Here is a 24,558-nt window from a genome sequence, read left to right as displayed (position 1 = left end):
ACGATTGCCGAGGGCGCGAGAAGAGAAATGGAAATCCATGTACGTCGACGTTATACCATGTGCGCGTCGGCCGGCGCCCATATACGCAGAGGTGCGCGCGCGCGCCAGACAAGGAATAAATTATCGTGATTTCAGCGGGCCAGACCGGAGAAATATGACGTGACTTCCTGCGAATACGGAATTTTTTCCGTCTCAGAAGATCATTACAGTCTCAACCTGTGCAGCGCGGCGACCGTGTGTGTATACCGTGTGTGTGCGCAGCAACGCACAACCCTCCCTGCAGCCGGCATAACAGCATCGATCAATCAGCGGAACGACGCGCTGCTGCCGCTACTATACAACGCACCGCGTTCGCACGGCCCCTAGTGCTATATACGCATACACGCATTCAGTTTAACTTCGTGCTCTTTTCGCCCGAGGCTTTTTCTCTCTTACTCCGGTGTCAACTGTATCTCGCTTGCCGCGTGCCACTTGCAAATTATTAGCATTTTTATTCCGCCCGCGCTAAATCATCGAAATGCGCGGCGCTCCGTAGCCGAGGCAATTCTCTCACGAAATTCAGCGCTTGAGAAATCTGCTCGCTCCGGCCAGTGGCGGATTTCAAATGTATCAAATGCGATGAAAGCTTCAAATACTAACGAGCTTAATCGCGAAAGAAGGCGAACTTTGAGAGCACACAGAGGAGGGAGGAAAGGCTCTGCGGCGGCGGATCGAGTGGAAAGAAGAGCGCGCTGCAGTATTTACGGCCACTTTATTTCTCATCAGACGACGAGTTGACTCACGCGCGCAGTACGAAGGGGTGTTGACTCCAAATGGATCGAGCGAACCCGCCAGCCTGCGGATCCCCTAAAAGGCGAGCGTCGCCAAATTTTCTGCGATATTTCTTTTCCCTATTTTCAGAATGCATAAATCAAATTACCAGAATTTTCGGCCACTTTGCTTGATATCCGCGTATATCTCAGTGGGCATGAAGCGCCTTTGAAGCGACGCGCTCGCGATTTTAAACGCGACCCATCGCTGCAATTTCTTGTCATTTCTATATTAATACGGGTTCCATTTAATATTTCACATTTTTATTTGATTCTCGAAGAAACTTCATTCACGTATTTATCGTTACTGCCGCGCGTATTTCATAAATTATATTGTCTACCGCGTGCGAAGCCTTTGAAACGTCGCGGAGAAAAAGCTTTTTCCTTTCGTCGCGCGCGCAGGATCGCTGCCTGTGGCAATACTTACATATGCGCGTTTTACGGCGAAGGTAAATATTCCTCGGTGTGTGGTTCTGCTGCATTACGTTTTATGAAACGCTTGACGCTCTCCATTCATACATTATTTTACATTGAAGGGAAAAATAATCGCGCCAGCCTCACTTGCCGAGCTCCTATCAGCTCTATGGTGACGAGTAAACTGCTGCACGTCTTGACTTTTATACGCACTCCTTAGAAAAATTTTCAATTCGAAAGGATAGTGGAATTTTATTAATGTTTTTCGCTCATGAATGCCATGATGATATTTTCCGAGTGAAATTTGCAATAAAAATATCTTTGCAGATACGAGGAGCTCAAAAGGTAGAAACAAGTTTTTTCCAAGTATATTCAGTGCACATCGCACAATAAAATAGCAGGCTTACTTCTACCCACACTTACTTGTAATCTTCGGACAGCTCATGAGCCGATCACGATGAGTTGGCGGAGCATTGTAACCAGTTTCCAAATATCTAGCAGCGACAGCGACTCACGCAGAGGCAAAATCCATTCCTGTGAATTTCCAGCTGAAAGAACAGTCGTCGAATTGGTCTCGGAGTAGGGCTCCCTTTTTGGGTCGCGCGCGCGCCTGCGACGTCGCTCGATTGAAAAGTTACGGCTGCAGTGGAGCAGCTCACTCTCAATCAGGAAGATGAGTCCTCGAAATGAAATCAGCGCCGCACGTCTGCGGTCTGGCCGCATAGGGAGAGGCTGTCATGTGACCCTGAAGCGCTTGCCGAGGGTCGCGCGCGTACATAGAGTCACGACGATTTTCTCCTTCGGACCATTAGGATGAGAATGCTATACATGCGTAAGTTTTGCGTTTATGGGAATTGGTATATAATGAATACGCCGGAACCTATTCTTTCCATTATGTATTTCCCGAAAATACGTCTTTATGTACAATATTGGCAAAATCAAAGCCTTTTCCATTTATGCGCTCATTCGTGGAATTATATTACATATTTCTTTTTGGTTATTTTAACGAAATTTTCATTTTACTCCCAACGATTGTGTTTATACTCTGAACTCGTGCTGAGAGGTAATTAACATTATGTATAGTATGATAATACAGCACTAAGAATTTTAAAATAGAATAATATACGTAGCTTGCTTATTAATCATTATTAATCATAGGAAATTAATAATATATTATTATAAACGATTGGTTTCAGCAAACTTCGCACGAGCTCGTGTATTATTTCTCTTAATACTGTAAAAAGCCTTGTCAAATGATTCGCGCATCGATTTTCGAACGTATTTAATGAAGTTTTGCGCAATTATAATTTTAATTATCAACCTGGCAATATGCCACATTCAACTGGAGTTCCATTATACAGCATGACTCGCTGTCGTACTCGTTATAGCTCTTTAAATTAACGCATGAGCACCTGCAAAAAATTGGAAATTGACGGGAAAAATTGTTTTGCCCGCCAAACTTTTAGACGAACTGCTCTCTAGTTCAAAGTTTATATTTCTTCCTTTTCTACAAACAGTAAAAAGTGGCGACTATCATTGGATAGAGCATGGAAAAATAAAAGTTTCGGCGAATGTTTTGCAGAGCGACGGGACCAATGCATAAATAAGACGAACAGGCGCGTTATGATAGGTGAGGCATAAACACGAGGCTGAGCCGGAGTCCCTTTTTCTATATCCACTGCATGTGCAACAAGAGCTGCGCGAGAAACAGACGCACTTAAACTACGCGTATTCTTCGCGGTCGCTTCTTATACTGCTGATGGAATAAGCGCGCACGCAGATAAACCCGCTGCAGCTGCAGGACTCGCTGAAAGAAGGGATGCGTGCGAAGGCACGCCGCTCGTTAGCTCGCGGTTTTCGCTTTCGTTTTTCTCGCGCGCCCGTGCTCTTGATCCCATTATGCTCGCGGCGCACGCATGTTAGTTGATGCAGAGGCGCCGAGCGAGTATGCGCAACTTCATAATTTTCTCTTCGTCCCCGTTCCGCAGGCGCGTCTGCGTTAAATAAAAAAAAAGAAAGAAAGAAGGAGCGAGACGAAGGAATAAAAGCTCGCACCTCCGGCAGGGATTCGCGTGCGCGGTACTTTTGGTTTTCGCTTCTTGCGCTGCAGCTCCTTACTCTTGTCTTCTTTCGGAATGCGCGCGCGGGTGCGTGCCTTTTTGCGCGACGACTCGCTAGCAAGAGACAGGAAAAAGTACCGTGGAACGGACGGCTTAAATGCGTTACGAGGTCGTTAGGAAGAGGAGTATCCAAAGGCAAAGGCTATGAGGGCGTTTTCACTTTTTTTCCATTATATCCCTCCTTTTTGCTAGTTTTTTGCGCGAAACCTTTTTTCTAGATGATCTCTTATTTTTCTTATTTTTAAAATACACAACTTTTTTGCGAATGATAAGCGAAAATCCATTTTTATGAAACAAATATTATTTCATGTTTATTCCTCGATAATTAAAAGGCAGCGAGAATGTAAAAGTAGAAATTTGGAAAAATAATATAGCAGGCGCTGCATATTACGGTTAAAACATTTCGTGTATTCATGTCAGATACAGTAGCTTTACAATAATGAATTTCGAGATAATTAACAATTTCACTTCAGCTGCATTCTCCGAAAAACGTCAGAATTAGTATTTCCAGATTCATTAAAAAACCATATTACATATCAAGCTTTGATATTTTTGCTTGGATCGAATGAATGGGAACGGATTCAATTCAATACCATATATACATATACTGAGAAATTGGAATACATTGAAATTCGATACAAGAATATACTTAAAAGAAATGCATGTTTTGTGAAAATAAAATTTAATTAAAAGAAGCCTTAATATGACGTGCTTTCGCACTGAACCGAATCAGACTTCTGAGCTGATAGAGCAAAAAAGCGCGATAATTACTTCAGAGTCCGCGCGCGAAAACAAAGCTGAAGTACGAAAAATCAATACTTCGCGATCCGGCAGCAAGCGCAATTAAAGCCGAAGTCTCGCTCGGCCAGGAGGAAAAAGTTAATGCGGCGATCGTTCATAGTTAAACTAACCAATCGTAACATATCGTCGGGACGAAGAGTGAAGATCGAAGGCGAGGGCTACTTTTAGCATCGGACAGTGTAGGACGGGAATCGTCTCTGCAGCGAACGGCAAAAAGTCCGAGTGTCAGGTTTGCGGGTCCGACGCGTGATTCTCTATAATGACAATGCAATTTTCTTCGGCTGTGCAGCGGGCATCGCGCGTGCCACTCTCATTCTTTTTCGTGCGGCGGCGCGACTGCCGCACGGCCTTTGAAATGCTGTTAAGCTTCCGCGCGACTACGCGAAGCAATCAGCTCCTCGAGTCGCAGCCGCGGAGAGGGGCTCGTTCTTGGCGCGCCCGTTTTGATCTGCGAAGATTAAAGGGCCCGTGCGATACTTTCTCTCCCTCCCTCGCCCACTTGCAGGCGCCGTGTACGCATCTGCAAGCGCGCGACTTTTCGCCTGCGCGCCGATAGCTCTGTGCACGCGGGTGACCGAGCTATCGCATATGTGAAGTGCACGAATGTGTTATCCCGAGGACTACCCCTTGAGATCGCCCGTCACTCGCGCGCGCTTGTACCAATCATATTTTCTCGCCTTTATGCGCGCGCTCGCGTCCCTTCAATTTTTCCAGCGCCATAAACAATGTTTGAGAGTAAGAGCTAGCAGAAAGCCCGCAAATGCATCTCTTCCCGTTTATCATTTTTCGCTCTCTTTTGTCTGTCCCAGAGCTCTCCTGCCGACGAAAATTACTTCGAGCTTTGACGTGGGGAGTGCTGTTGCGCATGTGTATTCATCAATACTGTCTTTCTGTCGCGCGCTCGCGTACACGGGTTGTGCGTATCGCCCGGTCGCATACAAGGTTCTGTAAATATTTGTATTCGATTCCATTAACTTCGATTCGCGCGTATAATACGCGCTTCGATGAACAAATGAACACGACGAAAAGTGCAGGGCCCGAGTTTCTTTTTGCAGCGACAGTTTCTTACGGCAAATAACTGGAGCGTTTTGTATCGGAAGCCACTGATCGCGAGTCGAGAGCAAACGTGGAAGAAGAGTCAGAAAAGGAGGAGTCGATGGATTTTAACCCTAACCGGTATTCGATTACCAGCGATCGGAGCCCGGCCCTAGCCCGTCGGATAATCCATTACAGTTCTTGCGACGCGACGTTCCACCCTCGGCGCGGTGACTCGTACGTTTTCAGGAATTTATCAGGGCGCACGCGCGCCAATTGGATCGCGGATGGGCTTTGCGCGCGAGATTTCTTCTGCGTACACATCGGGGAGGGCAGCGCGAGAAGACGGATCTGAAAATAAAAGCAGGCTATAAAAAGACCGGCCAGGAATCGCCTGCTATGCGCGCTACTTTCGTATTCATTTTCGCCGATCATAAACAATTCAAGTGCGTTGTTTTCATATTCCGCCGAGATTTAACGCAATGATGGAACGATATGCGGAGGGATCAGGCTTGAATTTTCATCGGTAATGCGTTTCTCGCCGAGAGGGGGAACTTTTTTCGTCTCGACCGCAACTCGAGCATTCGTATTAATCTTTTCGCGTCTCGGTTGAACCATCAAGGAAACAAACTCTACTTCTGCACAAACTCGGCAGCGAGATGAAAGTCCTCCTATCCGACGAAACATTAATTCGGCTATATAGAGCAGAAAAAGCTGACAGAGGGGCATTATCAGCGGCTAACGAGTTCGAAGGCCGGCGGCGGAAAGAGAGCTGTAAATTTTCGAGAAGGTGTGGAGAAAAGCCCGCCCCGTAACAAGCGCAATCGCAGTTTCCTCGCCTGGCCGCGGCGGCGGCGACTTTGTCGAAAATGAAACAATCATGGGCTTTGGAATAATTCAGCCGCGGCGACGACTCTTTGCTTGTTCTTACGGCTGCGGGCTGCAGCAGCAGAGCGCGGAGGGAGAAAATATATGACGACGAGTCGGCAAGTGGGAGGCGCTCGGCCCTATAAATCACACGAGCCGGCGGCGCGCGCTGAGAGCCGAGGGCGGCCGTGATTCAATGAAGTGACTTCTTTGTTCGCGGCCGCCCGAGTCCTTTGGTTTTTGTGCCTCGCGCGTCGCCCCGGCTTTTTCCTGCGCGCGTCTCACGTTCGTTTTCTCGCGCTTGGCAATCGTCACTCATCTGCTCGTGCGCGGCTCGATGCCCCGGCGAGAAAGAGGAGCGTGGCTTATCTCTCAGCCGGCCGCATCTCCGCGCGCAGCGACTCCGAGTGCAGCGCACGCTCTCCCGCGAGACGCTCTGGAAACTTTTAACTTATTTACTGCTATTACTCGAATATTGCCTGTCGGAGCCCGCGCCGGCAGATAAGATAACCACCGCGCGCTCGGCCGATCGTTTCGCTCGTCATTGCTTTATGGCTCGTGAGCTCGGCTCTCGTGCATCGCGCGGAGTTGAGAGGAGGAGCTGCTGGCTTTAATAAAGCTCTATTATCACATCAATGAGCGTGTGTAAATGTTTATTCTGCGTTCCTTTCGGAGGGAGATTTTTTTCGAGCGTCGCACCCGGCTTTCAATAACAACTTTTATGCGCTATCAAAGGCAGACGGGTGCGCGGTTAAATGGCTGTCATTGTACGCGTACTCCGTATGCGAGTTATTGGAAGCCAAACATTTATTTCTGGGTGAAAAAAAATCTCCGTTATCGATTTCGATTTGTATAGCGGCAGTCCATTGCGATCCCGTCGCTAATAGGCTGCGCGCATGCGACAGGTTTCAGACTGCGCGGGCGCAAAACCTCACAGCGAGCGCCGGCAAGCTATCCATTAAGTTATCAGCAGCTCTTATACATGTATCGGGTCCGATGCAGCGGCGTGTGTAGCAGTATGTCCCAAGCGTGTCTTGGCAAAAAGGGTCGGAGAACCTCGCACGGACGGACTGCGCGCGCGCGCGCGCGTAATCGGGCAGCAGGTGTCTCGCGCTGACGTCTCCTAACGAAGGATAACTCTTCCCCCCGCCCGTTCCAGAAGGCGCTGCTCGTGGCCCCTCGTCAAGCGGAGGCTCACTCTTCTACCTACGTCTTCTCCGCTGCGTGATACTTCCTTCCTTTTCTTTTCTTCGTGTGCTCCTTCCCTTCCTTTTCTCCCTCTTCTGCGTCGTCGTCATCATCAGCCGGCGAGAATCCCTTAACGAGCGCGTCGTGGAGACACTAAGCCACCCTGCACACTCGCGCCGTGGAAAGGACTTTTTTGCTTGTTAAATTGTTTGCTCGCCCAGGCAAAGTCGTCTCCGGAGCTGTTTTTAGGGCTCAGCCAGCGTGAGAGCTCCTGAGCTTTGAGCTTTTCAATCCCTATGCTACGTCTATGCTACAAACACAATGCACGCGTACTTACGTTTGCAAAAAATCAAATGTTCAAACGTACCATGAAGAAAATCTCACGACAGCTACCAGTCAACGACGCCTTTGATCAATCTGTAATCCTCTACTTCCGCTGATTATTTTTGAATACTCCAGACTGACATCCGGCCTATTTCATCAGATGTTACCACGGTTGACCGATAAGGCTCCTCTCGATAAGACTTGTACAGTTCTCTTCACAAGCTGTAACAGATCGATATACACGACCGAAGAAATATCGTGTGGGAAAAATTGATGTAGCCATTTTCAACTGGCCTTAACACGCAGGGAGGAAGTATTCTGTAAAGCATGCGCGCATATATCGAGCCTCGCAGTAGCTCGAGGAGGATCTGCGGGGTGTATCGAGGAGGCGCGAATGCATCGCGCGTTTAAATGCAAAGTTGCAGTAGACTGTCGGCGATAATTCTTTTCCACGGCTCGCTGCATCGCGTCGTATCTCTCGACAGCTTCCTCGGTGAAGCGAGTCAGCGTCCGGGCAAGACGCATTGTGCGCCTCTCACACCCGTCCGCGTATAAATCCCTCCCGCACGCAAACACGGAGAGCGAGTGAAGTAGAGCCAAGTGGCTGGCGCATTTTCAGCGCGACAGACGCCGGCGGCCGGTACGCGAGCGCGCGCTGCCATTTGCCGCATTGAAAGCGCCCGGACCAGCGCCGATCCAAATCCCGGCGGCATTTGTGCAACGGATTGTCGTCTTATCCGCACGCGCTCTCGCTCCCGCCTCTTCCTTCCGTTCTTACCGCTGCGCCCTAGTTATCCTACTGCATATCCGTAGCCGCTTGTTATTTTGCTCTTCGGGCTACTTATACCGCGCTGCTTCCGCTCGCGGCGCGACGTACGGCATTCGTCCTGGGAGCCGAGAACGATGCGGGGAGCCGCTCAATCCAAAAGGCACACACAGAAGGCGCGCGATAAGGGACTGCTACACTTATTCTTCGTCCTCGCGTCCTCGTGCGCGTAGACGTAGCCGTCTCCTTCGGGGCCTCGCCGTCGCCGCTCTAGAGCCGAGAGGATAACGTACGAGACGACTTTTTTAAAGGGACATGAGAGCCTGCCTTGGGCGAAGTTTCGCTTCTATACTGCTGCTGCTGTTGCTGCTATACTTCTACCTCTATACCACCGCAGCATTTCAGGCGAGCTCAAGGGCTGCGTGTTACGCGGCTATATGTGCGTTCTATTCACTGCCATCGATTTTCCACATCAGAAGTATATTTACACGTTTTTCCCACCGGCAGTGGATATACGTCGGCAAATATTGACGGCTGATCGTTTTCTGCTGCGTGATGTTTGATCCGCAAGTTGTACCTCTTTTAGCTGGTTGCAGAAGAAAAATTATTCCGGCACAGTGAGTCCCCAATTAACTTCTCTTAATCAAAAATAAATTTGGGCTATCGTCCCAAAAGCTTCGCAAATCCGCCACGGGGTATTTTGTATTTCCAAACTTCTAGAGAAACAGAAAGTCCGATCGAATTTTTCTTTCGCTAGAAAGATTCATTAAACTTAACGCTACGTCGCTACAGACTCGGTTTTTCATTCGCAAACTTTATTCAAAAAGTTTTATGTATTAGAAAATCAGTGTTTTTGGGACGACATCCATTAACAGTTAAACGATTACTAGAACATTAAAAAAAAAATGATGTCAAATCGTGCAAGTAGCCGCACAGTCAATAAGTGCTTATGACCAATGGTATATATCGAGTTGCAGTTCTCGTGTCTTGCTCGAGACGAGGTTTCACCGAATGTCTTTCGTGGCCGAGCGCGCAAGTCTCAAGACTAAACAACGCAGGCAAGTATCGTCATGCTCAGCAGACCCTTCAACAAGTCAAACAGGCCGAATGACTCCCGACAAATGAATGCCGCGAAGCTGTTTGCGAGCGACAAAGCGTCGAGTTTAGTAGTCGTCAGACAAGGGGGTACTTCCAGCCTCAAACACTGACGGTGCCACATTCACTCTCTCTCTCTCTCTCTCTCTCTCTCTCTCTCTCTCTCTCTCTCTCTCTCTCACTCGCCCCCCTCTCTTTTTATGCTTTCATCTCTACTGCCACGCTAGCGTTCTCTCCTCCTGGCCCACAGCGCGCGAAAATCCTCAAAGTGAGTAGCAGTTTCTGTCATTTTTTCCAGCTTTCTACTTTTTTTGGCTTTCTCTCTCTCTTGTTTGCTGCCGCTACTATTGCTGCTCGAAGCAAAAAAAAAACACGCTCGTGTATGTACGCAAATGTATGTGCTTTTCAGGAGCTTCTTGAGCTTTTCTGAAAATTTTTCGATTTTCTACAATTGCGAGGCTCCCCTTTTCCATTGTCTTTAGACTTTTTGTAATCGCGTTTAATCAGCGTTTAATTTTGCGTTACACCGTGTTACAGGGGTGGAATTTTCATTTACACCATAGCCTCATCGCCATGAAGGTATACGAACTGGTTTCCGAAGCATCTGCAAGAGTGACGTCAAAAAAACATAATCTAGGAGTACATGTACAGCTTTCTTTTGTCTGGCGACAATATTAATTCTGGAGATTCTACTTCATCGTGTCAGTCTACGTCTGGTGTTGCGTGATTATCGGAGGGGTGTTTATGCAGCAATCCGCGCGCGCCTCACAACTCTCTCTCTCTCTCTCTCTCTCTCTCTCTCTCTCTCTCTCTCTCTCTCTCTCTTTTGCTCTCTTGTCTACCGCGCGCGACAGCTCTTTCTCTCTTCCTCCCGCTGGAAACTTGCCTGTCGAGGCATTAGAGCGTCCTTTGGACGAGGTTTTGTAATGCTTCCTCCCTCCCTTTCCATTTAAACACCGGCAGAAAACTTTTACTTTTTGCGTGCGCGCGTCTGGCCTTCATCGGCTTAGCGTGTCGTCGCACGTATTTCATCGGCAAGAGGCGATGATGCGCGGGGTCGTCGCGATGTCAGGAGCGAGAGCAAGCGATGATTATTTGGAGTGTTAGAGGGCGTTCCCCGAAAGGGACAAACTCAAGCGTAAGAGATTGCTCACGCGAGCTCTGTCTTCTTCCAGCTACTGCAGTTTCACGCTTCTATCTTATACACACTATTCTCTAGGTTTTTATCGCTTTTTTTCTATTTTTCTTTCAGCCTTTCATTTCGCACTGTCATGGAATCGCGCTCGATTCATCTGTAATGAAACTTTCTAGCAGCACTGTGCCCAATCAGTATCCGTTATTTAATCGAATCATAGTTGTTAATTTTTCGAATTCAAAAAATTTTGTGCATCTACTTTCGATAATTCATAAAATTTACAATACAGAGGTTTTTCTCGCCTTTTTCAATAAAAGTTTTCGATTTCAGCGTTGAAACTCAACGAATTTTCAAGAAAAAAATTTGCACTTTCTATTTGCGCAAACATAAGAATGTGTTTTTTTTCGATAACTCAAGTGCTCTTCCGATAATTGGCACGTATACTAATTATGAATATCTCGCATGCATCCAAACAGAAAATCTTGATTTTTCTAAAGTACCGAAAGCTTTGAATAGTTTTATTTATGAATCTGTATTTTCGAGTGCAGCAATTTTGCTATGCCTTTCCTTACGCCTCGATAATCAGCGATTGGCCTCAACAAAGAAACCTTTTAAATACGGGTCAAATTGTGTGGCAGATTTCCATCAGCGTGAGTCCGCGCCGAACTGTTTTCCCCTCTCTGAAAGAGTAATTGTCAAAACATACCTTTCACTCCTCTTTGCCACTGATCGCATACATAGAGAGGAAACAAACAATGCGAGGTTGGAACCGTAAAAGAAGTCCGCTGAATGAATGCGTGCGTGATTAAGTTGTTTTCTCATTGGGGCGCGCCGCCGAGTGTGGGGAGAACGAGCGCGAAAGGGGTAGAGAAAGGAAACTAGAAAGAGAGAGAGAGGGAGAAAGCAAATAACTAGAATTGTTTTTGAAGTCCGCCCGGGCGATGCCCTAAGGTGAGCGAATGCGCAGCTCGCGTAAGCTCTTTCTCTACTGTTATAACAGTAGCGCGCGAGTCGCGCATATGTAGAAGCGCGGATTGCAGTCGCTTTTAATCGCCTTTGATCGGCAACAATGCTCGTAACGAAATGCACGAAGATTCTCATTCGTCGAGCCAACCGACTGTCTCTAATCCGATTCGTCTGCGCGCATGGGCATTGAAGTAGGCCAGCAGCCGTGAACCCAGCGTAAACGCCAGAGTAATTTCTCAATTCCTGCACGGAGTCCTTGTTCGGTTTCCCTCCCTCTGTCTCTGCGCTCTAGCAGAACCACAAATCCAATTGAGATATCGTGCCAATGTTGTCTTTCTTTTTACTGCGCTATTTGCACACGCTTTCGAATTGACTGTTCGTGGTAATAAAATAAGTATAACCTATACCTATATCACAATATATTTAGTGCGGACTCCTAAATTAAGCACACACCGTCTCTTTAATACAGATATATACCTATAGTCAATTCAATACAGGCGTATGTGTGTTTCCCTGAAAGGCATAAAGTATACTACTACGGACAGTACGTGCGGTACACGTAATGCACGTATAGGTATGGCGTTGAGCAGCTTAGTTTGATAAGCTGCGAGAGAACGCTATATACTGGAAGGGAGCATCAGCCAATCTTCAGAGCGGAATAAACTTTGTTGCAGATCCCGTATTTCGTGTTTGCCAAATAACTTTGTTTTTGCAGTATTAGCGCCAGCGTTAACCAACTGAATATCTGCTTACTGCACTTTCATGTACCGACTATACAACTTTTTCTAACTTTAACTTCCCCCCGCTCTCGGGTTATTTCGGCTAGAAGTAAAAAGCATACTAGCGCATATTAGCACATTCGAAAAAAATGTTTTCGTATGGGCGTAAAAAAACTAACCTTTTCTCCATCCAAAAAGGAGGCGCCAGATCTCGTGACTCGACGACTCAACGGTATTTGTCAGCGGATATAGAGGAAGAATACGTAAAGGGAGATTCATAGCCATTAGAGAGAGAGAGAGAGAGAGAGAGAGAGAGAGAGAGAGAGAGAGAGAGAGAGAGAGAGAGAGAGAGAGAGAGAGAGAGAGAGAGAGAGAGACAGAGAGAGAGAGACAGAGAGAGAGAGAGAGAGAGAGAGAGAGAGAGAGAGAGAGAGAGAGAGAGATGAAGAAGGAAGACGAGGACGTGGAAAAGAAAAAAAATTGAAGAGATGGTTGCGCGAGATTCACGCTGAGCGCATCTTCCGCACGATACGATGCTCGCCGCTCATAACCGTATATCGGTTAGCTTGGCCGTCGGCGCTCGTTTTAAGGTGCGAAATAAACGAACCGGTTTTATACCGTCTTAACTCTCCATGTGCAGGATCCTCTCCTCTATAAGAACTCTTAGCCTGACGCTTGCCAAACGACTTTGCTGCAACTTCGCAAGTAATAAAATTTTCATTACGTTACATTTTTGTAATCTGAAAGATAATGATTGATAAAACCTTATTACACGCGTGATTGGGGTGTCGATTTCGGAAAATTGATAACGAGCAATTACAAAATTAAGTTTTTAAAAAAGCTTTCAAATAATCTTGCAATTACACGGCTCTGACAAATATTCGAAATTACTCAAAAACGCATACATTCAAAGCGTCGACTTGTTCAGCAGGCGTCGGAGAACCTGGCGCGCGACATAATTAAATCAACATATTCATGAAGTAATTCATAAAAGTAAACTGTACTCAGCATAAATTCATTAAAATTATAATTACCGCGATATATTAAGCCCGATCAAGGAGTTAACGCTGTGAAGTGCGAGTTAGCCACTGTAATGGTTTAGCTGGTGCCGCACATCATGGGCACATATTTGCTGGCTCGCTCGCTCGGGTTCTCGCTTTTATTTCGCGGCGGCGTGTAATCTCATTCTAAGCGCTGTACACTCGACTCTTATAATACGTATCCACTTTCCGCGCCACTACAACACATGCTTCGCACAGCATACCTATACATGTATAACAGCAAGCAGGAGCATCTAGAAAGAGAGAGGGAGAGAGAGAGAGAGAGAGAGAGAGAGAGAGAGAGAGAGAGAGAGGTGGAAGAAAAAAAGCCACGCCTCCATTGCAGTCCGGTTGCGCTGCGTTTTATTTTCTCGCGCTTCGACTTCGCTTAACAACTGGTGCTCCTCGCAAGATTGAGACCTTAAACGATTTATGGCCGTTTACTGCCCTGAAATCTCGCGCCCTTCTAATTAAGCACGGCCTCTTAGACGAAGTGGAAGAGGCCGTTACAGTAATATCCGCGTGAATTCTCAATTTGCGCCCAACAAGATTTACGAATTTTGGATCGCGATGTTCATTACGCAATAAACCGCAGAACTCATTTCACGGTATCGCGTTCCCGCAGCATTATAACCTTGATCATTATTTTACCTAGTCCATCCTCTCCCGAATATAGATTGACGCTAATCGATGCGATGATTTGCTTGCAGATCAACATGGAAGCCGTGACGTCAACGGATTACAACTCGCTGAATTTGAGTCGCAACATGAATCACCAGCCGGGGGGGCATCACGTCTACGGCTACTCGAAGTACGAAGAGAAGCAGGCGAGCAAGCCCGCGCAGATCGTTAAATACGGCGAGGATTACGCGGAGTACGGGAAAAATTCGGTTCGTCTGACGGGCATCAGCAAGCTCGCATCTCGCATCACTCAACAGCACAGCCAACAGCTCCAGCAGCAGGGCAACCTGGCGAGATTCGAGCAGCGCTACTCGCGCGGCCACTCGCAGCCCGAGCGCCAGCAGTACCCGGGCCACGACGCTCGCTCCAAGTCCCAGGACTCCCAGAACGAGCTGACCTTTTACAAGATCGATCCTCCATCCGCGAAGCTGCAACAACAGCAACAGCAGCCGCCGCAGGATCACGTTAGCGGCAAATCGATGCACCGATCGATCCCCGTGCAGCCCGTGGGCAGGAAGGATAACCAGCTGACCTTTTACCAAATCGACACGCCGCTGCAGCAAGAGCGGAGCAAGGAGGTGCGCTTCTCCAATGTCCACGCGATGGCGGCGAGCGAGCGGATCGAGAAGGTCCATCAGCGAAATAAGCAGCAGCAGCAGCAGCAGCAAATGCAGTCGGATAAGGACTGCTGCCAGTTGCCGGGCTACGAGCAGCCACCCAAGTATCGGCAGTTTGCCGAGAAGCCGCCCAAGTACCAGGAGATGCAGTCGCAGCAGACGCCAGCGCCGCCTAAGTACCATCAGGAACCGCCCAAGTACTCGGAGCTGTCGTCCTCGAGGAAGCTAGACGAGCCCAAGCAAGTCCTGGTAAGAGGGGAAGCGGCGGGCGTACCCGGTGACGGCAAGTAAGCTGCTAATGCGCCTTGATCGATCGTTTCGCGAGAGGAGGCTCGGTACCCCGCTCGGTATAGTCTCGGCAGTCTCGGTACGGATTCGATTGCTTTATCTAGCCCCCGAAACGCTCTATACATGCGCGCGAGAGGGGCTTACTTGCTGCGTAATGTCGTGCGGCCCTCCTCTCGCTGTTATTATTGCGGGATCGATGATGCCGTTGAATGGGCCATTTGAAATAGAGATACTGCTCTATTCTACGTGCAACAATGATAAATATGAACGGTACTCGTTGAATCAATATTGCGCAGCGTTTCTCTAATACAATAGCCCGCTCGTACAGAGAATAAGTCGTAAAATCAACATCATCGCGTAATATCTATGCGCGAGAGGAATAAAGCTAAAACTGCCGAAGCTCGTAATACGCAGTATCGCTTAAAGGGGTATGCCGTATCGGAAACGGAAGTAGGACTGAATCGGCGGGACGCGCGAGATTTTAATGGAGGTTCGAAAGCTCCGAAGTCAAGTCACACGCGTTTCCCGTCATCGCTGACTCTCTCTTTACACTGGTGAATTATCTGTGCGCACTTTGAATCTTTTCAAAGTTTAAAAATACATCGTTATCCGCCAAACGATCAATTAATTTACCAAATCACACCGCCTGCAGGTGATTACTCACATTTGTGACTAATGACGCTTTTCTCAATTATTCGCTAAAATATAACGTCCTCCAATTAATTTTCGAGTAACTCGTTATGAATTTATTTGTTTCAATGTACGCTGCGAACTGGGCCTCTGAAAAATTCGTGAATTTCAATCAATTTCTTTCGTTTAACGTTAATAATACCGTCGATCAATTAAAATTGAAAGATATTGATGATGAATTACTTTTAAATTTCCGTTACGAGAAAAATTCAGTCAGGTGTATTCGAAGTTCAAAAGAAATACCCGTACGAATAAAACTTTTTTCGAGCAGAAATAAAAACTCAGCTTGTCGCCGGCTCAGTATTTGTTTATTTTTTAACGACTTTTCCGAACACAGGGTTCTGACGCCATTCAATCGTGAATATTCATTCGGGACTTTTTCGACAACAATGGATTTTCGCTTTACGAAAAACGATTCAATCTTTTACGCCAATTTCCAGTACACGAAGATTAAATCTCGTTAGATATTTCCACGCTCTCGCGTTTTTCGACTGATTCTTTTTTTTTCTTTTTTTCAACCTGCGCGACGGGAAAATAAATACCGGCAAAGAAAAAATTTTCTCATGACGCCATAAATGAGTCGACCCGCATGATAGTCGGATTGAAAGGAAATCCGAACGAGAGCGGCGGCGAAAAAACTCATAGGGGGAGTCCCCGCAGCTTTATCCGGACTCTTTACACCTTATCTCCCTTGCAGGGCGATCGTGGATCCAGCGCAGCGGCGGGAACGGCGGCAAGAACGCGGTGCAGCGCTCCTGGCTTCGGCTACACTGGCAGCGGCGCAGGGGTGTGGGTAGTAGGGGCCGCCGGCGCTGGAAGGGGAAGCAGCAACAGCAGCGTCAGCCAGCACGGGGCGCACGTCGCCGGCGCGCCGCCGGCAGCCGAGCCTCAGCCGCAGCAGCAGCAGCCCGTTAATCCAGCCAGTATCACACCGGCCGAGCGAGACTCGACACGTGCCAGCGCCGCCGCCAGTGTCAGTGTCGGTACGAGCAGCGCCAGCGCCGGAGCAGCGCGAGGCCAGCAGCTGTCGCAGAGGAGCAGCAACCCCCTGCACGGCAGCGGCAGTAGTAGCAGAGGAGCGACGAGCGAGAGCGGCCAAGGCGAGCCGCCCGCGAGCGGCAAGTCGAGGATACCGATCGCCGAGGGCTCGAGCAACGCCGCGGACGTCAGCTCCAAGTTCAAGGGCACGGTCAGCGCGATCCTGAAGGCCGGCGAGGTCGTGCAGGGCCGGCCCTGCGAGAAGGCCGTGCTGAAGATCGAGAAGTGCGTCAAGCTGCCGGCCTCGCTCGCCGAGAAGATGAAGTCCTCGCAGGACGGACTCGCCGGCAAGTCCAAGGCCGCCGCGGGCCACGAGTCGGCCGCGGCGAGCCACGGCTTCGGCTACAAGGCCGAGAACGTCAAGTACTACGGCGAGCTCAAGGGCTGCTACGACTACAAGTCCTACGGGCACATCGACAAGCTGCCGATCTCGGCGCACGAGAAGTCCCATCAGCTCGGACAGCCGGACAAGTGTCAGAGTGCCGTGAAATCCGGACAGAGTTACGCGCACCCGAAGAACCCGACCAGTGTTTACAACAGTGACAAGTACAACGAGCACCACCACCACAGGATGTCGCACATGAAGCCGCTCAACGCCTTCCAGATCTACCAGGAGACCAAGTACGCGTACAACGTGAGCGGGACCCCCGGGACACCGGCCCAGGCCAGCGCCGCCGCCGCTTTCTTTGCCAGGTGAGTCGAGCGCGTGCTTTTGTTTACACTGCCCGCGGCGCGCCCTCTTAATAGGCCACTCGCGGTAGTATCGCATGCGATTTGGTGCCTTTTTAAAAGGAAGCGGAGGTTCTCCGCAGATTTGGTCGCTTATCTTGGCAATGCCAGTCTGCTTGCCAGTACTGCCAGAAGTATAAAGTAGTATAAAATAAAGCGCAGGAAGTGGAGAATCGAGTTGTCTCAGATGCTCGCATAGGTAATGCGATTTTTTAGCGATTCCATTTCTATATAGAATGAGAAGGTACGTGCAAATGGAATAATAATTAATCAACATAAGCCGAGTCGAGGGGATCTGCTTTTCTGGAAAACATACAACTTAAAATCTGTTCAAATGTATACGCCGCAAGTGCATGCCTTTGGCTTATCATACCTCGACGTTCCGTTATGCTGTTTGACTGAGCTTTAACGAGATCTTGGGAAAATCTTCTTCGCGGAGTCGTCTCCTAACGAAGTTTGACTTATAGAGCTGCGCAAGACGCATCTCTCCTACAGTTTTTATTGCTATGCGGAAATGTATTACCCGCCTCGGAACTCCAACGACAGGATTAGCCGTATACTTAAGGTAAGTCGAAAACTTGTCTGTATACTGAACCTCTAGCGATAAAATTTTACTTTCAAAGGATCGGGTTAATTTCCTTGGATCGAGCTCAGAATCGGAAACTCTTTGTATGCATCGATGAGTAAACGAAGCTGAAAAGAATGGAATGATTACCGTTAATATATGCATTTAATACCGAGATTGTTAAAATACTGTATTTTAAATAATAACATTTATTTATGTTTATTTATTTTATCTTCGTCAACTACTTTTCATAGACAAAAATATATACCAGAAGATAAAACTACGTTGGCGCGCGATGTATGAAAATAAAGCAATTTCAAACTGGCCCTTTTTCATCGCTTACAGTATCCGCGTCTCTGATCAGCAAAGATAGGGGGGCCATAGGGTTCATCCAGTGATTATATAAATGATTGTCACCTCTGTTGTAACTGTCTTTTGTCGTACCTGCTTTTAACTTCATGTTATAACCTTGTCAGATCACAGTATCATTTAGCCTTTGTAGATATTAGCGGCTGTGGGCTATTGAGGTCCAAGAATCCGTCGAAATTGTTTTCATATTTTATATTCTTATCCATCACTGAATACTGATTAACAAAGTGTTGTGTGATAAAGTGACACGTTAATTAATCACAATTTTTCAAAATCTTTAGTTTTCACTTAGAAAAATTAGTGGTTTTGCTTATTCAACTTTTTTATCCAAAAATTTCTGATATTTTAATGAGTAATTACTGAAAAGCATTTTACAGAAAAATTTAAATATCGGTACTCTTTGTCTTTTATGTGCACAAATAGAATTAAAAATACATTTAGAGCAAAGAAATTAACGTTTCGGAAAGATTTTGCTTTAAAACATAAAACTTGGATATCAAGGTATCAAGAATGATTTTAATATTTTTATCGACGAAAAATTTTTTAAGTTTTTGTACCTCATTGGCGAAATGATGAAAAAACGTTTAAGCTAGCTGTAAAAATTGTAATATAAAACTTTGCCGGCTCACAAAATTTCAATTACGCTGTTACTGAGGATGAGTCGTTTCCTCGTGAAGCTTTGCTTAAATTGTCTGGATGAGTCGCGAGACAAGGCGAAATCGAATAAGCAAGCTAAAGAGAGCCAGAGGAGGCTAGACGATCAGTCGACGAAAATGAAACAAAAAAGTACGTTGAGAGAAAGAAAAGGAGGAGAGAGTAAGCGCCAGCGGGTGAAAAAAATTCCAAGATGGGACGACGCGCGAAGTACGAAAAGGCAATATAAAAAGTGCAATAAAATCGCATGGCGTCTCGCTATCGCTCCCTTTTTCCTTCTCTCGAAGTAAAGAATGCACACAGGCTCTCGGACGGTAGTACAATTTTATTCCTGCGTGCCTCACGTCGCCCGGTCCGCCCACTTGCTTTCTTTCTATCTTTCTCCTTACGTAACTATATACAGACCCCTCAACTCGTTTCGCAGGAAAATTTAAGTGATCGACTACCGTCGTATGTGCATGATATTGGCGCAACTTGCAAAATATGTATAGCTGGAGAAAATAAGCTAATTTGTACCTTTTATAGTTATAAATTTAAACTTTCAAATGTTTGATAAAAGATGCGGTCGTAAGATTAAAAATACCGTTACTGGGTAAGTAACTACGCCCCAGTGTGAATTAGCTTCATACTCCCCTATACCAAAATTCATAAGTTAATAAAAGGTTCTCTATTAAATTGAAAAAAAAATGTTAACTTATAGTTATATATTAGTCAAAAACTATCTATAGGGATTTACTTAAGGGTCCAGCCTGGGTTAAATCCTACAAAAAAACAACAAAATATTCGTCCAAGAAATTTGTTCTTTCTACGTAGATTGAAAAACGAAAAATATGTACTGTAAATATTTATACTATACACTATTTCTACCGAAAAATATGATATAATATACCATACAAAATCACTGACCAAAATTCATGACATTTTACTATATAAATAAGTGTTTTTAGTCATTTGCCACGGCTTTGTGAAAGATCTGAACCGTCTTCTTTACTCTACCCAGGCTCAAAATGTACCTTACATACCCCCCCAGACCTAATGAAAGCCGAAAGTAGTAACGTCGCCTGCCCAGATAGTTTTGCTTAGATTTGGTACAGAAAAATTCGCGTATGCTAAGAGTTTCTGCGCAAATCTGCTGAAAATAATAGCAAAGGTAGAGTGACGCTAATGTGAGGTTAAAAGGTTGGCATAATAACGAGCTAATAAATTAGTTTGACATAACTAATACTTAAATTTATTATATTTGATGCAGTCCTACTTCACTATCTGTACAAAGTTTATATCATACCCATGCACTTTATTTTACTTGAGCGAACCAAGTCACTTTTATTTCATTAAGTCATGCTATCTGAGTAAACAAATTAATAGCTATTGTTTGAATAATAATTTTATAATAATCAGATTATTATTTTTTATTGATCTGAGTAATAAATATTATTAATATTAGAATGAATATAGTGCAAAAATGTCTTGTCTAATAGAACGAAAGTCAAAATATACTAACATTGGAACATTCATTCCGGCTTGTCAAGTACATGAATTATAATAAAAACTTCGCATTTTGCTTGACATCGGTGATTAGAGCCAAAATCTCTATTCCGCCAATTAAAATGATTGCATGAAGAATTTTTAATTTAAATTATACATCAGTTTTTGACATTTCCATGAAGAGAAAACATTTTTAAATAGCTTCTAAATGAAGAGCCGATAATTAAGTTAAAAAAAAATCGTCGTAAATGTAATCGTTCTTATTGGCTGATTTGAGATTTTGGACCCAAATTACCGATGACAAGCAAAATGCAAAATTTTTACCTCACTGACAAGCCACAATGAATATGCTGAGTTTGAACGTATATTTTGAGTTCAGTTTTGTTAGACAAGATATTTTGCACTGTTGCTATGCTATCCAACAATATGCATCAATTTGTTTACTCATAAGATAACATGACTTAATGAAATAAAAGTGGCTTGGTTCGCTCAAGTGAAATAAAGTGCATGGATATCATATAAACTTTGTACGGATAGTGAAGTAGGGCTATAAAAAATATCATAAATTGAAGTATTAATTAAGTCAAACTAATTTATTACCTCGTTATTATACTAGCCTTTTAATATCTCACATTAGCTTCCCTCTACCTTTGCCAGAATTTTTAGCAGATTCTGTCCAAGTACCGTCGCTCGTGGGAGAAGTTTCTGCGCAGAATCTAATATATATTCTGCCCACCGAGCAGAAAATTTAGCAGATTCTCGGCACTTGCTTCTAAATTTTTTACAAGGGAAGAAATGTATTTTTTGTTTATTCAATGGTTTATCTATGAGCATTTAATTTTACGCACTACTCTATTTTGAAAAAAGTTTCATAAGTACTCGATTTCAATTGAAATAATCCTATTTTTATTCGTGCATGTATACTACAAAAAGAAATACTGAAAATTGTTGCATCTTAAACGACTGCTGGATTGACTTTAAGATAGACAAAGTGTGATAACGTAGCAGTGCTAACCTTAGGAAATCTTCTGTAACAGACCGTAAGAAGCATTAACAGCATTAACAATATTGCACGATCGGTCGTTACTTCGGTCTGTTTACACCAGATCAAAGAGATAGTACTTACTAGTTCTTTTTGATGCGTACTGTGAGTTTTCGCATTTTCCCGCATCACTATACGCGCACCCACATCCTGCTGTTCGAGTGAGAAGCCATTAACGGATATTCTGTGAAGCGTGAAACAGCCGCCTACTTCATCGATGTAACGTAGTTATGAAGAGGGTCTTATTAATTGCCTGTTTGTAGGGTACGTTTAATTATCAGATCAGAATCGGATTCTAGTTATTACATTTTTACACTTTGGTTTATTTTTATTATAATCATCATGTAAAAGCAGCAGTGTAAGCTAGAAGAGCGGTAATTATGCGCAAACACAATTAGATATTCTAATTTATTTTCCACTTGTTTTAACAGATGAATTCCAGCGTGTTATTTTAAAGTTGCTACTTTGAGAATAATTTCAACTATAACACAGAAAATAACTATAAATCTTTGAAAAAGAATTTCTTTTGGTTTGGGCAAAATGAAAGGAATTAATAACTAGAACATGCGACCGGAATCGGAACTCATATTACCGAGCAACAGTAGCTGCATATTGTCTTGCATATTGTGGACAAAATAATTGTTTAGTTTAATTTCTATTTTTATCGCAACTAATACTTATATCGTATACAAATTATTGCTTACAAAATTCTTTAAATTTCAAGTAGTACAAAAATGTTTTCCAACGATTCAACAAAATGTGCGTTTGCAAAAGGTATTGTTATATGTTCTTCTGAAATAAATGATGACCTCGGCAATACTATGCATACATTGAATTTAGTAGTTTATTTACATTTCAAAATCATAATTTAACTATCGAACAATGTATTATACGCCTTGAAAATATTCGGAGGCCTTCCGTGTAGTAATGCAGATGTATCTCTTACGGGTTCGGGTCACCGAGGGTCGAATTGTTCGCTCAACAGGTAGCCAAGGCGCGTCTCGCACTAACAGCCGACTCGACTGGAAGCTAACCTACTCAATTATATTCATATCATGTAAATGTGTTCAAGCAGCCTGCGCGCTATGGCCTTCCAGCCTCTCGTCCTTTCTTCCGCTATACCCCACATAATGCCTCAACTCCGCTTCTCCGACCGCAAAAGTTGCATTGCAACAGAGTAGATGCTGATTCGTCTTCCCATTATTATTTCAACTCTTCGTCTCTTCTGTTTCACCCCTCGAGCCGTCGGCAGCACTGAGCTCTCACAGAGAGCTAATTTCACCTAGTGCAAGTTTCCATTTCGTTATCTAGCACTCTTCGCTTCGGCTTGTCACTATGCCAAATCTCTGAAGTGGAAGGCCGAGGAGGGCGAGCCACGTCGGATAGGAAGACTGCTGCGGTGGTGTCCTACTTTACATTTATTTTAACGAGATAGTGGACCGGCACGTTAGCCCGCGCACTGAGTCTTGGCAGAGCTACGCGTCGCTACTTGCGCGGCGAAACGACTTGTTCAGCCGTTGCATAATACGTAGCCGAACGTCATCTTGCCACGGATTTTAATGTCTTGGTCTATTCAGGTGCAAATGAACTGCCCGAACATTCCATTATGACGTCTTTATCGCGATGTCGCGTAGCGCACTCAGGTAGGCGGTCCCGCCCCGTCGTGGATCCTCGGCTCTTATTCTTCGGCCAGACTATAGCGACTTTATTATTCAGCTGACGACTGCAGTCGAAAAAACTTTGATGAATTCCGGTATTAACATTTTCATTATTTCCGAAAGACTGTAACATCTCCCGGAAATTACGGGTCTCATATAGCTGCTCGTTTGATAAGCAAATAAGGTATACAGCTTTCACGTCACTATGACATATACTGCAGAGACTTCTTAATTTGAATTGTTCCTCAGAGAAAAATGAAAAATTTTAAAAAGCATTATGATTCGTATTCTGCGATATGAAATTCTCTTTTGGATGAAAATTTATCAAGATTACAGGTCGATTGGAGATTAATTTTTTTTTTTCATTTAAAATACGAAATGTCCTGTGGCGGCATTGCGAAGCTTTAGTTTCGGTCGCCCCTTAATAAGTGAAAAATTCAGTACAATAAAGGGGATGAATCGTTTCGTTCTGAAATGATGCATCGATTATACATCGATCCTTATCGGAATTCCTCATCTTTATAAACCAGTATCCCGACGCATAAATATCAATCCGTCCAGTTTTTTTGCTCAAAAGTGTTATTTACGGTATATTAATGAACGGATTAATCTCTGTATAGAAAGAAGAAAGCAGATCCTCCCTTGAACGAGCTTGTACAACGGTTTCAAGCACACGCGCGACAAACTGAGGCTGGAAAGAATAAAAAGTAAAAAGGAGGGGGAAAATCAGAAGGAATATAAATAAGCAGAGCGCGCAACAGCATATAAGAAACGTTGTTTCTTATTTTATTCGGGATACCTGTCTCGATGAAATTTTTCCCCGCGGGGCCGCGCACTCGTATAAGCTTCTTCGCCGCCGTAATTACGGGATTGAAATAACCCACCGAGCTGCACTTACCTCCTAATTAATCGGCGATCGATTCCGCATGCGCGCTAGCGCTCTCTCTTTCTCTCTTTCTCTTTTTTCCTTCTCTTCCTCGGCTCCCTCCTTCGCGCTCGGCCGGAATCTTATCGAGAGAAAGAGAGACCCTCTGCTGCCGCGCTGGTTATTAAAAATCGATGAATTGCCGTGCGTCGTCGCAAGCTCTTTGGCGTCTGATATCGCGACAGATCCTCTTGCGCGCAATTACTATACATATCCGCCGCCGACGAGTCGCGCTTATTATGTGCGCGCGTGACGCAACGCCCGGGCAATTATTCTGAGCGCGTTAGTCGCCAGGGGACATGCTGCACGTATATACATGCAGCTTTTCTCGCTATTATCGCGAGCCAAAGGAAGGAGCGCGCGCATGCCTCTCGCCACGCGGCGTTTAACCGCGGCGAAATTACCGGTTCTTCTTGACTTTTAAACTGATTCCGCGGCCGGCTACTTTTTTCGACCAACCTTGCGCGCATAAGACCACGCTCTCGCGCACGACATCCGTTAAGCCATTATTTTCTTTTATCCCTTTCTTGCATGCTCC

At 45.3% G+C, this 24,558-nt stretch overlaps 1 protein-coding gene across 1 annotated transcript in view; it reads left to right on the top strand.

Annotated features, from left to right (window-relative positions):
• Positions 1-24,558, top strand: part of LOC100114360 (kinesin-like protein GA13060) — a 228,945-nt gene that overhangs the window by 56,923 nt on the left and 147,464 nt on the right. The window contains exons 4-5 of the mRNA XM_031925859.2: positions 13,990-14,826; positions 16,253-17,286. Coding sequence (XP_031781719.1) covers positions 13,990-14,826; positions 16,253-17,286 — 1,871 coding nt within the window. The remainder of the gene's footprint in view (positions 1-13,989; positions 14,827-16,252; positions 17,287-24,558) is intronic.

The sequence above is a fragment of the Nasonia vitripennis genome, assembly GCF_009193385.2.
Source record: "Nasonia vitripennis strain AsymCx chromosome 3 unlocalized genomic scaffold, Nvit_psr_1.1 chr3_random0005, whole genome shotgun sequence".
NCBI classification, from domain to species: Eukaryota; Metazoa; Arthropoda; class Insecta; order Hymenoptera; family Pteromalidae; genus Nasonia; species Nasonia vitripennis.
The sequence above is the reverse complement of the archived record's forward strand: the minus strand, read 5'-3'. Positions and strand labels throughout refer to the sequence as shown.